The 15,347-nt window shown below is 42.6% G+C and overlaps 1 protein-coding gene across 1 annotated transcript in view; it reads left to right on the top strand.

Annotated features, from left to right (window-relative positions):
- Window positions 1-15,347, top strand: part of LOC103185779 (cytoplasmic dynein 2 heavy chain 1) — a 311,776-nt gene that overhangs the window by 202,863 nt on the left and 93,566 nt on the right. The window contains exons 79-81 of the mRNA XM_042334736.1: window positions 8,625-8,735; window positions 9,104-9,259; window positions 10,201-10,276. Of these exons, the coding sequence (XP_042190670.1) occupies window positions 8,625-8,735; window positions 9,104-9,259; window positions 10,201-10,276 (343 nt within the window). The remainder of the gene's footprint in view (window positions 1-8,624; window positions 8,736-9,103; window positions 9,260-10,200; window positions 10,277-15,347) is intronic.

Here is a 15,347-nt window from a genome sequence, read left to right on the forward strand (position 1 = left end):
TTCTCTGCCTCCAGCCTTTGGAACTCCATCCCACAGTCCCTTCGTCTTGTTCACTTCTGTTGTCTCCTTCAAAGCATGTCTCAAGAACCTCCCTCTTTGACTGAGCCTTTGACCATCCTCCTATCCCTACCTCCCTGCCCTCTACCCCACTGATCCCAACCCCCTGCTCGGGTCCAAATCCCTGACTGTCCAGCGCCTTGGGATGACACCCCCCCCCAGCGTGAAAAGCGCTCTACAAATGTAATTGTTGCTTTTGTTACAAGGCTCCGCAACCCCATCACCCCAGTTCTTGTCAGGCTCCAATGGCTTCTTGCTGCAGAATGTATCAATTTTGAGATCCTTACTCTCACTTTCAAATCTCCTCATGCCCTGACATCTCGCCATCTCTCTGATCTGCTTACACTCCACTCTTCTATCCGACTCTTTCCCTCACCTGGCTCGGGTCTTCTGCATGCCCCTCATCCTCTATGCTCCACAATTAGTAGTGGTCCAGTGTCTTTGTCAATAAAGGGAATGTGAGTAGGGTTGTAATCCTGGTTCTTTCAGAATCTTGGAATTTGGGGATTTTAATACCCCAAATCCCGGGATCCTGAGATGTCAAATTTGACGTTGTTCAGGATGCCTATGAATGTTCTCTGTACCAATGTCTCGGGTTTGGGGTATCTCAGAGAGAGCGTCCCTCTGTGGGGAGGGAGCCTGAAAGGATTAAAGAGCCATCTGTTTGCCCGGAAGTGATCACGTGCACATGATCCACTTCTGGTGAAGCGGGGAGGCTCATCCTCCTCCTCCTCCGCCCAGGCTCAGCCCCCATCCTGAAATTCATAGAAGAGTATTCCGGTATTTGGGGAGCAGCATTAGCATACAAGATCCTGGGATTGGGATCCTTGAAGGAGGAAAGGGAGGAGGCAAGGCAAAGGCACTGAGGGATGGAGTTCCAGAGCCTGGGGGCTGAGAGGCTGAAGGCCCGGTCACCGATGGTAGGGCGGTTAGGGCGGGGGATGTGGAGGAGACCGGAGCCAGAGGAACAGAGAGTACGGGCAGGTAAGTAGGGGGATAGTAGGTCGAAGAGGTAGGAGGGAGCAAGGCCATGAATGGCCTTGTAGGTGAGGATGAGGATCTTGAATTCTCGGGAATGGGGAGCCAGTGGAGGCGAGCGAGGGTGGGAGTGATGTGGTCCCGAAGCCTGGTGCGGGACAGTACACGAGCTGCAGAGTTCTGAATGACCTGCAGCTTGTGGAGGGAAGTGCCGGGAAGGCCGGCGAGGAGAGAGTTCCCATAGTCCTGCCTTGAGGTGATAAAGGCGTGGACCAGTTTCAGCAGCGTGAGGGGTGAGGTAGTGCCGTAGTCTGGCGATATTCCGGAGGTGATGGAATGCGGTGCCAGTTGTGGCGCGGATATGAGGAAGAAAGGACAGCTCAGGGTCAAACAGAACGTCGAGGTTCCTGACGGCTTTGAGAGGTGGAGAGTGCAGCCTTGGATGTTGATGCTGTCAGCGCCTGAGGTGCGGAGGCGCTGACGCGAGCCAATCAGGAGGGCCTTAGTTTTGCGCACGTTGAGCTGAAGAAAGTTGTCTCTCGTCCAGGACTCGATGTCAGTCAGGCAGGCTGTCAGATGTGTCGGTGGACCGTTAGGCCAGATTTGACGCAGGTGCGTTCAGTGGCCCGCACCTGGCTCTTCAGTGAGCGGAGTTGGATGGTGAACCAGGGGGAGGAACGAGAGTAGGAGACAGTACGGGAGGTGATCGGGACAAGAATGTCGAGTTTGGAGGAGAGGGTGTTGTGGAGGAGGGTGAGAGCAGAAGAGGGGTCAGTGAGGGATGAAGGCCAGAGGGAGAGGAGTTCAGAGGAGTCCAAGGCAGCGGCTAGGGATTGTGGGGGTAACTTCTTCCAGGGGCGGTAGAATACGGTGGTGGATTTGGTGGAGGTGGGGAGGGGGTGGAGGTGGTGAAGGAGATGATGTGGTGATCGGAGACGGCCTTGTCAGTAACGGTAACATCTGAGATAATGAGGCCCCGGGTGATCACCAAATCGAGTGGGTGGCTGTGACTGCGAATGGCGGGGTTGATGTGAAGGGAGAGGTTGAGTGAGGAGAGCAGGGAGGAGAAGTCCGAGGAGATGGAGCAGGAGGGGGTGAAGTGCAGGTTATAATAATAATAATCCTTGCATTTGATATAGCGCTTTTCACATCGGGAGGACGTCCCAAAGCGCTTCACAGAACACACTGTAAAGTGAATTGACTGTATATTTGTGGGTGAACGCGGCAGCCAATTGCGCACAGCAATGTCCCACAGACAGTTGTAGATTGAATATGACCAATTTATTATTGTTTTTTTTTTTTTTGGAGGGATTATTATTAGGCGTGTGGAGTAAGGAAACTTGCCCAAGGTTTCGCCCTGCCTGGAATTGAACTCAGGTCTCTCACTTGCAAAGCGAGTGCTCTAACCACTGAGCTACAGGACTCCACAAATCCACAGGTTGAAGTCGCCCAGGATGATGAGGTGATCAGAGCAGAGGCAGAGAGATGTTGGTAGGGTAGAAATATCGGAGATGAAGGTGGGAGAGGTTTTAGGGGACCGGTAGAGGAGGAGGATTTTGAGTGAGAGAGAGGAGGGGTGGGAGAGGGCGAGGTGCTCGAAAGAAGGGAAAGAGCCAGAGGAGTAGGGGGATAGGGCAAGTGGTGTCCTTGAGATAAGGGCTACACCACTGCTACGGTGGTTGGGGCGAGGGATGTGGTGGGCGGTGTAGCCGGGTGGTGTGGCCTCCATGAAGGGGAAGGTGTCACTTGGGTTAAGCCAGGTTTCCGTTAAGACCATGATCCCATCAAGGATGAGATCGTTGATGACCAGGGCCTTGTTGCAGAGGGAGCGGACGTTTTGTAGTCCGATGTGGAGGGAGCGGTTGACAGAAAGGTGTGTGGGGAGGGAGGGGTTCCAGGTTGTGAGGCAGGGGTGAGGGGAATGGGGATGAAGGAGGAGAGGTTGGCTCCCCGGGTCTGTGTCCAGGGTGGCTGGCGAGTGTGGTGGGGAATGGGGCAGTCGGTGTGGCTGCTGCTGGACAGCCAATGCCGAGTGCCACAGTGAGCCCAGCGGAGGATTCCTAGGCTGGAACAGAGAGAGGTTGGGGGAAGGTCAAGTGGGGATAGAAGGTGAGAGGGATGGAGAGAGAGGAGGACAGAGCGGGAGAGATGCAGAGGGGGGAGGATTTGGGGAGAGGGAGGAGGGGGGAGGGAGGGGGTGAGGTGGCTCGGGTCAGAGCGGCAGCCATAATGCGCACGCGGGGACCGGGGACAAAAGAGTTAGCCTTCTAATGTGTGCAGAAGAAAGCCTTTTCCAATATCCAATTGAGCATCATGCTAAAGTAAGTTTTTTTTTATTTTACACTGCAGTATGTTCTTGGAAAACAATCAAAAGGCCTGCATAAGTGGTACTTCTCAGGCATTAACATAGTATTTTAGCAAAACACAGAGTATCCTCTTTTCAAGGTCACAGTCAGTGATATCAACGATATAAACATAAACTGGCTCTACAGAATAAATCTGTTTCTGATGATTTTGAATCATTTGCAGAGTGTAATCTCTTTCCAATATCATTTTTGGAGAGCTATTTGAAAATAACCTGTTATTTAAAACTCAGCATGTGTTCATCTTTTTCAGGAAAGTAATTGAAACCCTGCAATGAAACGATTTAGCTTTCTGACAATCATTGTAAAAATAACGCATTGAAAAAAAGTTGCCACAGAAAAACTTGCATTGATTTCCCTTGAGCAAAAGCAGAACACTATATTGATTTACAATCCTTTTTGTAACATCAGTACCTTGGGATGCCCTCCCTACATGCAAGGTGCTATATACATGTACATGTGTTGTAATATCACAGAATTTCTTCAGAGTTAGCTACTTTCAGTTGAAGTACTTGTGAAATAATCCCATAAATGGAAGAATAAGTTAAAGCCTTCGCTGACAAATACAGTACTTAGCATATAGATTTGACTTGTTTATTTTGCTGCCCTACTCAATCTGACAGACAGTTTCTGTTCTGGAATATAGGAGAGCTGAATTCAACCTTGTTAATATCGTTGAAAATTCAAGATGTATTAATACAATAGTTGTCCCCCATCAAATAGGGTGAAGATCCTTGCTCTGATCATGAATTCCCTTCACACCCTACCTTTGCAAACTCTTCCAGTCCTATTCTCTTGCCCATGAACTATGCTCTTTCACACTCGTTTCTTGTCTAACTGCTCATTCCTCGCTCCCTCTGGTTTAACTGGTAACTGAGACTTTGTGCCCCACTCTTTGGAAATCTCTCCAAAAATCCCATTGCTTCTTCTCTCATCATCTGCCTTCAAACCTGTTTTACATATTTGACAGTGCCTTTGGTGCACACCTTTAATGTCCCCTTCCTTCTCTGATCTCCATTGCCTTTGTAAAATGGATTAAGACATTCCTCCTATGTGAAAGGTGCTACAGAATTATTGTTCATGATAGAGCTCTGCTTTGTTGTAGAAGGATGTTGATGGGCTCAACAACTTTTTCCCATTTCATGCTTTCTTCAGATTTTGTGTTTGATAGTTTGACAAACCATCATGTTGAATATACTGCCATTTTACTCTCACTATGATGCTTTTACATAAATAGATTTTTTGAGACATATCTACAAGTTGTCTCCCTATTTCTCATCACTTAGCATCAGCCTTGTTTGCTGAATTCATAAAGTTAGAATCAGGTGTTTTTTATCAGGGTGAGGGAAGAATCCCTTCCCTCCCCTCACCCTGACCATTTCCCCCCTGCTCGGGTCCTGACGCAACTGTCCAGTGCCTTGGGACGTCCTCCCGACGTGAAAGGCGCTCTATAAATGAAATCTTGCTGCTTTTGTATTTTTTTAACACTAGGTGTTAGCTAAAAATTAAAAGAGAATGGCATCTGAATGTCAGTTATCTGGCAAGGAAGTGGCAATAGCAGAGATACAAGGCAGATATCGAGCAAGGAAGGGGCAATAGTAGAGATAGAAGTCAACTTGTGAGTGCTGAAAAACTGCATGGGCAAGGCAATCAGTCTATGAAAGAGAAATATAGATCAAAATGTTGCATGTGATCAATTATCTGTTCTATTCAAGGATCGCATCCAAAACATTAACCAATCTTTCTCATTAAGATGTTGATGGACCTGCTGTTCATTTCCAGCATGGTCTGTGCTTAAGTCAGTGGCGTGGTTCATTATGTTACCAGGAAAACTGAACCAGATATATCATTTATAATAGTAAACTGGAGCCAAGTTGTGCTGACGTTTGCCACTATAAACAGTGGGACTGAGCACAACCTGTCTTTTCATTTTCTTTGAATTATGTAAAACTGTATAATAACAAACCAGTACATTTAATAAAAACGGGGATAAAACTTCATTATAAAAACAAGTCTACAGTTCAATAATATAACAGTAAAGGAAACACGATCTTTAACATGTGTGTTTTTGTGTTATCACTCTCAAACAGATATGACAGCTGCGTGTGTTCACAACTTGGCTATATTTTAACATTACAACTATTAACTAGTAACAAAATGCTGAGCAGCCTCAATTCTTTTTATTCCAAATATTAACTTCTCTGTGCAGATTAGCTTTTCAGAATTGGTTAACTTTTGAGTCATCTATTATATGTAGTAATGTTTGTGGCCAAAATTCTTTCTATTAATCCAAAAGATTGAATTGACACATGGTGTTTGAGTATACTCTCATTTCTTTTATAACTACCAGCATCAGTGGCAAATTTAATGTGACTGTAACAAAAATATCTTTGCACTTGATGTAGCACCGACACATCAAAATATTTCAAAGTGTAATTGCTGTAAAGTTAAGTGTCAATCCCTCCGCCTTGCCCTCTCTGTGATTGTCTTATCGTTTAGCACTCTGAGACGCAACCCTGTGTTACATAACTGTAAATTGTTGTTGTGGTTGAAAGAACAACAAAGAGGCGTTAAAGTCATCTCCACGTACAGTTACATAGTACATATAGTTTGGGCTCTTGGTCTAATTCTCCTCTCTTACTCTTTATCTTTCTTCCCGTTTATTCTTTTTTGTGATTATGATTTTTTCTGTTTCCTTTGATTTCCCCCACCATCGGAGGTCATGCTTTCAGCCACTACCCTGGAACACTCTGTGGAGTCCTGTAGCTCAGTGGTTAGAGCACTCGCTTTGCAAGCGAGAGACCTGAGTTCAATTCCAGGCAGAGCGAAACCTTGGGCAAGTTTCCTTACTCCACACGCCGAATAATAATCCCTCCAAAAACAATAATAAATTGGTCATTTTCAATCTACGACTGTTTGTGGGACATTGCTGTGCGCAATTGGCTGCCGCGTTCGCCCACAAATATACGGTCAATTCACTTTACAGTGTGTTCTGTGAAGCGCTTTGGGACGTCCTCCCGATGTGAAAAGCGCTATATCAAATGCAAGGATTATTATTATTATTACTCTCTCTCAATCCCTCCGCCTGGCCTCCTCTCTCCCCACTTTCAAGTCCTGCCTGAAAACCTTCCTCTTTGACTATGCTTACGGCCCCCTCCCCCCTCCCGCCAGCTCTGATACGCTACCCAGAGTGGAGGGCGCTATATAAGTGCAAGTTGTTGTTGTTATTTCCCTGTAAATTTAAATGCCAACAAAATGTGTCCTCGTCAATATTCCAGCCAAATCCAAATTCACTTATTATTGTTCTTTATGGGATATTGCTAGTACACATTGACTATAATGTTGGCCTCCACACCAACGTACATTTATTTCAAATATTATTCGGTAAACTTTGTTTTTATCCGAAAGGCTAAATGTAAGTCATTGTGATTTTGAACATCTATTAGGAATGCTACTGCTTGACAAGTTTTCTTTCAGCCGCTTAGTCTGACATGACACATGCAATTATGTGCAAACATTGATGTCGTAACAGCTTCTCAGTATTGCTCCAACGGTTAATTACAACCTAGCATTAATGTTGTTGAATGAAGCATTGTGCAGTTTACATGTTTGCGTCAGGTAAATAATAACATTTCTGCCAGAAACTGAAATGTTGCACCTCACAACCTTGCTACATTTTACGTTTTGCTGGAGATTTGCAATTCATTGAGTTTCTGAAAGCAAGTTTTTTAAATCTGCCAAATTATTCCACCAGATATTTCTCTTGACAATGTACAAATGAGCTTGTGATTGGGTCACGGAGCTTGGTGCGGCAGAGGACCTGAGCTACAGAGTTAGAAACATAGAAACAGGAGTAGGCCATTCAGCCTCTCAAGCCTGTTCCGCCATTTTATGAGCATAGGTGATCTGTACTTCAAGTTCAATTACAGTTCTGAGTCATCTGCAGCTTGTGTTGCGAGCCTAGATGTAATGAATGCAAGGATTGGGGTCTCAGCGGCCTGAGGGGAGAGGCAGTGGTGGAGCTGGGCGATGTTGCCGAGGTGGGGGAAGGCAGAACGAGTAATGGAACGGATAATAATAATAATAATAATCCTTGCATTTGATATAGCGCTTTTCACGTCTTCTAGACGTCTCAAAGCGCTTTTCTTAATATACTGTAAAGTGAATTGACCGTATATTTGTGGGTGAAACGCGGCAGCCAATTGCGCAGAGCAGTGTCCCACAAACAGGCGTTTATGATGTGGAATGTGGGGTCCTGCTTTGATCTATCAATGTATTTTTCTTTTATTGAGTCCTGGCATGTATTTGCATTCAGTTTACCCAAAGCTTCATCAATTAAAAGTATTTCAAGCATTAAATATTTTGAAAATTCTTTGAAAAGTACACCTTTTTGAAGAATAACAGTTCTTCAATTCCATTTGTATTTCTTCATCTATTAAAAATGCTACTTGTATTTCTCTACCTTGGTGGTGTGAATTACCACTGGCAAATTGTGTCCTTTTGAGAGGACACAAATTTAAGATAATCATAAAAAGAATTGAAGTAGGGATTAAAGACATTTGACAGTGATTGGGGTGTGGAGTTCTCTACCATAGTTGAGTAGAGTTTAAAGGCATCTTGAAAAAGAGGAATATTTGAGGTGTGCGGGAAGCAGGTAAGAGAGTGGGGTTAGATTAGTTGGTGCATGCAGAGGAAATACATTAACACACCCCCAATGGGCTAAGTTGTGTTTTCCTATGCTGTACTGTTCTATAATTCTATTCTATTGTTCTCTACAAGGTTTACTCCTGAGAGAGGCATCACTTGGAACGAGATGTCCCTAACTGATCCTCATGCATAATGCATCCATTTAGGAACGAAGAGAAAATCAAACTGATACGTCTGTTTATAATAGTTATAAAAACCACAGGAATCAGTAACATCAAAATACTGAAATTCAGTTGTGCCCAAGAGATGAAAAATTTCAGACCTAGCTGCAGAGTGCAGAAATTGTACTTTTGAATGCATAAGGCTTTTCACTAATATTAATTGAATGGTTATTAATTTTAGAATAAATTAGACTATAATATTTAGAATGTGGTAACATTTTGAAATATTTTTAAGTTCTGTCTTAATTTGGATGCTGGATTTCCACAATAAATTATTTTTTTACTGTCAATCAGAGAATTATCTGGGTTTCATTGATAAACTGAGATAACTCATTTATATTGTCTATTTTTTCAATAGGAGCTGAATACACTCGAACCACATACAGGTTTCCGTCTTTGGCTCACAGCTGAAGTTCATCCAAAGTTTACCCCAATATTGCTCCAGTCCAGTCTGAAGATAACATATGAGGTAAATACTGCACGTTTTACCAGTTACTCGATGTTTAAAAATAAAACATAATGGATTTTCATTGACGGCTATTCCTTATTATTATCATTATTTATCGAACTTCAAAAACAAAAATGATTAAAGGGTATGAGTACGAGCAGGAGAGTGGGATTTAACTTGTTGGCTAATATGGAGTATAAACCAGTGAGCACCTGATGGTTTGGTTTTATCCTATAATATTCTATAATTCTACTGTACCCACAAGGCCATCAGCAGAAGAGTTAAATAACTGTTAGCTAATTCTCTATTGACATATGTGGGAGCAATTATTAAAACTTTTGGGGTCATTTTTCTCTACATTTGTTGACAGCTTATGTTTTATCCTACAGGCCCCACCAGGTTTAAAGAAGAACTTGATGAGGACATATGAATCCTGGACGGCAGAACAGATCGCTAAGAAAGGTTTATTAGAACGAGCACAGTCTCTTTTCAGTTTAGCATGGTTCCATGCAATTTGCCAAGAGAGAAGGAATTATATCCCTCAAGTAAGTAATCCCTTTCCAAGTAAATGTTTACACCAGAACAAAACTGTTAAGATTAATACATGATTAATTCTTCCAAACACTGTTTGCATGAGCAAGAAAGGGATAAATTCAAGAAAAATAAAGAAAAATAAATTCAGTCACCAAGTCAAAGTGCTGGAGCAATGTTGGCCAACAGCTGTTAGTTAGACTGGCAGTTCTGTATCGTGGTTTAGGATAACTAAAGCAGGACCATGTGCAGACCAGTGCCAGAATGACAGTTAACTTGTATTATTCAGCAGGAATGCTAGCTCTCCACGAGCAAAATCTAGAGCAGTGTACTGTAGTACTCTTCTATTCCTTCATATTCGATCATCAGAATAGAATGTCTTTTCTATACTGCAGGAAGAGATGCAACAACCAAGATTTATATTTCATACTCCAATTTGCTTTTGACCCAGGGCTAAGCAGAGCTTTTCATATGCACAACTAAGCTCTAACTGACAATTCTCAGAAATTTAAAATATTAATTTGAGGGCTGTACAAAGACGGAGTGAAAAGCTGAATGAGGGGAAGGGGTTGAGAGGGAGGGTCGCCAAAGGTGAGGTCCAAGGGGTTAAAAGCTGTTTTTAGACAGCATTTAAAGACAGATAGAGAGAGGGAGAGAGAGAAGGTAAATCTGGGAACTACAAGCCAGTCAGTCTCACAATTGTGGTAGGAAAAATGTTCTGAGTTGATTAAAAGGGGGACAAAATGACTATGTATCTGGAGATATTTAAGTAAATATATAGCTGCAATTCCTCTTTAATAGTATCTGTTGTGCAACTGTAAAAAAAAGGCATGCTTCATAATTTCTTTGCTTATATTAAAGAACCAAGTCATCATCTAAACTGTTCTGACTGACAGATGGATGTGGTGCAATTTTGAGAGAAAAAAATTATTTTTTTTCCATCCAATCATTTCAGGGTTGGACCAAATTCTATGAATTTTCTTTATCTGATCTCCGAGCCGGGTATGAGATCATTGACAGGCTATTTGAAGGTGAGTTAGCCTCAAGTGAAATATTCTGTTTAGGTTACATTGATTTGCACTATTGAATATTTAAAATGCGACACAATGCTCCGTGATAAGATCTGAATGCTGGCAAATGTTTAATTTAACATAACCTTCTCACTATGATTTGTTCATCATCTCCAGGAAACATTTGTTAAATGATTGCAATAGTGCATGAAATGTGCTGACTTGCCCATAAAAAATAGTCAAAGCCAAAATTTAATGGAGGTTTGATGTGCTTTTCTGTATTGCTTTTCTGTTAGAACTCAATGTCTATGGAAGCATGGTTTGTGTTTCACATCTAACTTGAAATATGGAAATCTAAAATACAACTAAAAAATGCCAAAGATGTACAGCAGGTCAATCAGCATTTGCACAAGAAAGAGGTTAATGTTTTGTATCATACTGAAAATGTTAATTTCTCTTTTTTAAATAGTGATGAACTTTCTTATTGATTATAGTGTTTGGTACAATAATAATCCTTGCATTTGATATACAGCCTTTCACGTTGGGTGGACATCTCAAAGCACTTCACAGGATTTTTACTGTGAAGTGTGGTAGCTGTGTATTGCGAGACGAACGCGGCAGTCCATTTACAAGGATTACTTATAAATTTAATCAGATACATTTTTATACAACCAGCTGAATTCTGTATACAGCTAATAATAGAACTGTTTAAGTCAAGCAGTCTTACCAGATTATCCTTAAAAAATTGTGCAAAAAATTCCAGCGCCTTGTGACGTCCTCCCGACTTGAAAGGCGCTCTATAAATGTAATTTTGCTGTTGTTGTTGTTACATACTGTACTTCACCCTTCACTTACTTCTCAGTGCTGTTGTTGATGGTCTTTGTCATAGTATGTATCAGGCTTAATTGAATTATTAAATTGTTATGGGTTTCTTTGCTCCTTGTAGCAAATTAGTTACAGTGGGCAATTCAACTCTGTTGCATAGATTTAGTGAATTTACCCTTGCACGCTTATAAGTAAATGCGGTGCATTTTTAATGTACAATTAAATTTTATAGCTTGAAAATGCATTACAATTCATGAATTTTATCCAACAGAGCAAAATATCCCTTAGCCCACAGCAACAAATGTACTACATGGTGTACAACAACAACAACAAGATTGCATTTATAGAGCGCCTTGGGAAGACTTCCCAAGGCGCTGGACAGTTGGGTCGGGACCCGAGCANGGGAAATGGTCAGGGTGAGGGGAGGGAAGGGAGGGAGCGAGGAAGGGGTAGAGAGTCGAGAGGGGAGCTGAAGGCACGGTTGAAGAGGAAGGTCTTGAGACCGGCCTTGAAGGAGGAAAGGGAGGAAGCGGCGAAGGCACTGAGTTTCAGAGCCTCGGGGCTGAGAGGCTGAAAGCCCGGCCACTGATGGTAGGGCGGTTAGGGCGGGGGATGTGGAGCAGACCGGAGCCACAGGAACGGAGGGTACGGGCAGGTAAGTAGGGGGATAGTAGGTCGGAGAGGTAGGAGGGAGCAAGGCCGTGAATGGCCTTGTAGGTGAGGATGAGGATCTTGAATTCGATCCTCTGTGGGATGGGGAGCCAGTGGAGGCGAGCGAGGGTGGGAGTGATGTGGTCGCGATGCCTGGTGCGGGACAGTACACGAGCTGCAGAGTTCTGAATGACCTGCAGCTTGTGGAGGGAGGGGCCGGGAAGGCCGGAGAGGAGAGAGTTCCCATAGTCCAGCCTTGAGGTGATAAAGGCGTGGACCAGAGTTTCAGCAGCGTGAGGGGTGAGGCAGTGCCGTAGTCTGGCGACGTTCCAAAGGTGGTGGAAGGCAGTGCCAGTTGTGGCGCGGATGTGGGGAAGAAAGGACAGCTCAGGGTCGAACAGAACACCGAGGTTCCTGTGTAGATGGAACAGAATCAGTGTGCACGCTATTTAGGAAGACCTGACAAAATGCATATTGAAACTGAATGAAGTTTCATAACTTACATCTAAAATTCTGGAGTAATTTTATTTTAGTTTGAAAAGGCCATGTCTGAATACCTTAGGATGTTTGCCTAAAGGCAGTTTTTGTTCAGCACTACAAACGTGAAAATGATTAAAGGGTGTGGTTTTGTTGGAGAATGTTCATGCAAGCTCAGCAAGGGACAAGCCTGTAGCAATAACATCTAACCAATGGCATAATTTTGACCCACAAAGACAGTTTACTCACATTCCTTTGCTCTCCAAAGTGTCCGCAGACATTGTGATTCTTGTGCTATTTTTTCTGAGCATACCCTTGAACGTATATCAACGTTGGCGCTCTTGTCAGTCTAATCTTTCTTGATAGCTGTATCTATTCTTCCCTGGTAATATCCTTGTAAATCTGCCCTGTGCTCTCTCCAGTGCTCCAATATCCTTCCTGTAAGATGGCAATCAGAAATGCACACAGAGGTCACCTGTGATCTAATCAAGTGTTTATAAATTTAACATTGCTTCCCTGTCCTTCTTGTACTCTGTTCCTTTGGACATAAAGCCATTTGCTCTGTTGTGATTGTTTAAATTGAAAGCCAGTGGATTAAAGAGATTCAGATGTCAGTAAGTACCTGTTGCCCGAGTTGGATTGGGGGGGGGAGCAACTCTGTTTTGTACAAATTATTATCTCCCCTTCTCTTTTTCTTGAAGATGTTGATTCTTTGCCAGTTTAATATGTTCACCAGTTCTCCTGTACTGTATATGCAAATGTTAGTTCTCCAAGTCTGTTCTCAGACACGAGCGTCAGTGGTCTATTCAGCAATGGGTTGGGGGAGAGAAGGTGGGGGGGTGTGGAGGGGTGACGATTGTCACAAGCAAAATTAATCATGTCCTCATGGAGTCCTGTAGTTCAGTGTGTAGACCACTCGCCTCACAAGCGAAAGACCTGGGTTCTGTTCCCGGGAGGGCGAAATGTTGGGCAAGTTTCCTTACTCCACACGCCTCTGCTTACCTAACAGTAAGTAGGAACCCGGTTGTTAGTCGATTGGCAGATCACTTTCCAAGAATAACAATCCTTAAAAAAAATTGATCACTCAATCCACGACTGTTTGCGGGACACTGCTGTGCACAATTGGCTGCTGGGTTTTGCCCACAAATATACAGTTAATTCACTTTACATTATACTCTGTGAGGCACTTTGGGAGGTCTAGAAGAAAAGCGCTATATCAAATGCAAGGATTATTGTTATTATCTAACATGCCCCCCCCCCCCCCCCCCACGCAACAACCAATCTCAGGGCAGTGAGGAGAGAGGGGTGTCTCTGGAATCAGGAAAGAAACCCTAGTTTATTTTCCCATTTCAATTGTAGCGCTGACTGAGATAAGGAAACCTGAGCAAAGATAAAGTCATTCGAAATGACTGATCGATATATTGTCATGCGGGTACTATCTTCTAGGACTCAAGAACATCTGTTAATGTAAAAGTACCACATACATTTTCTAAATCTTCAAATGGCAGGCAATCTACCGAGACAAGGAACTGCCTTGCTCCGGAATCTTTCCGAAGTAATTTTCAGGGATAGTTAAGTTGATCTCCTTTATGATGCGCATTTTGAACGTGAACAAAAATGCCCAAGGGAGCATTGTATAAATGAGTAATGTTGCTGCCCAGTTTCTATTTATTAGCATTGCTTTTGGCTCTTCTCTATTGACGCGTCTGCCAGCTCACTCTGATAGACTCCATCTGTTCCTATTACCTTTATGCTCCTGGCATTTTTCTGTAATGTCAGGTGCTACGCACCACCGCTATAAGCAAACCTCACAACAACCAGTCAAGACAATCCAGATGCACTGCCCACAGGAAGGGTTAGGAAATTGAAGGACATCATCTTGAACTCCCAATAGGACACCTCTTGGCAGCAAGTTAAAGAGTGACTTTAGCAGAAGTCTAGTAGCAGCTGTTTTCAGTGACAAGAACTTCACTTTGAAAAACTGCTTCCCCAAAAGGTGAACCTTGTTCAAAGGCAGTGTGAGGAATTGGTGACAAAGCTAATTTAAAAAGGTTTCATTTCATAAAAACAATGCTTGCATTTGATTTTGCATCTTTCATGTCGGGAGGAAGTCTAAAAGCACTTGACAGGATTTACTGTAAAATGTAGTGACTGTTTTGTATTATTTTATCGGCAAACTCAGCTAATTTGGCACAGCAATATTCCTGAAGTAATTTTTTAAAAAAATTGGTCCACGACTGTTTGTGGGACACTGCTATGCGCAATTAGCTGCCAAGTTTCGCCCACAAAGTATACAGTTAATTAATTTTACAGTATAATCTTTGAAACGATTTGAGACATCTCAAAGGCGTGATGAGGCGCCATTTCAAATACAAAGATTATTATTATTATTGCAAAAGCCCTGAAGTAATTCGCCAATTTTAATTGGGGGATTGTTAGTTTGGGCACCAGGAGAAACTCTCAAATAGTGCCTTGGCATCTTTAACATCCACCTGAACAGGCAGACGAGACCATGATTTTATATCTTGTCTAAAAATACAGCCAACGTTTGTGGCCTAACATGCCGTTTATAATTAGAAATCTATAATGTTAATAATTATAATAATTATGTGATTAATCAATGATATATTAATTAAATATATCATTGATGTGCCGATGTGAGCACCCCATCCCCGACACATTTCTCAATCCAATATTTGTCTAGCTGGGTTGCGAGCTCAGTTTCTAGATTGCGACAACTCAGATGTGGATTAAAGAGAAAGGAGTTTTTGTTCAGTAAATTCAGGCATCCCGCCCAACTAGCAGTCAAATCCCATAATCTGTGAAATGGAATTAGATTTTGACATAGATTCTTTGAAGGAATTGTAAGGGAAATTATTTGGATAGACTAGATTGACCAATGATTTACTCTTGCCTGAAATGGTTATGTTTTACTATATATTTTACAACTCACTACTGAATAAATGCTGCATATTTCTGGTTTAGAATCATTGTTGAATGCTCACTTACCATTGAAATAGCATCTTTATTCTATGAGAGTGAATGATATCACTACCAATGGAATGAACAGGAATGTGTATTTATTCATTTAACATCTGTCACTTCTCTCCAAAACAAATTCAAAGGCTTCTTACAATAG

The sequence above is a fragment of the Callorhinchus milii genome, unplaced genomic scaffold (assembly GCF_018977255.1).
Source record: "Callorhinchus milii isolate IMCB2004 unplaced genomic scaffold, IMCB_Cmil_1.0 Scaffold4, whole genome shotgun sequence".
Taxonomy (NCBI): domain Eukaryota; kingdom Metazoa; phylum Chordata; class Chondrichthyes; order Chimaeriformes; family Callorhinchidae; genus Callorhinchus; species Callorhinchus milii.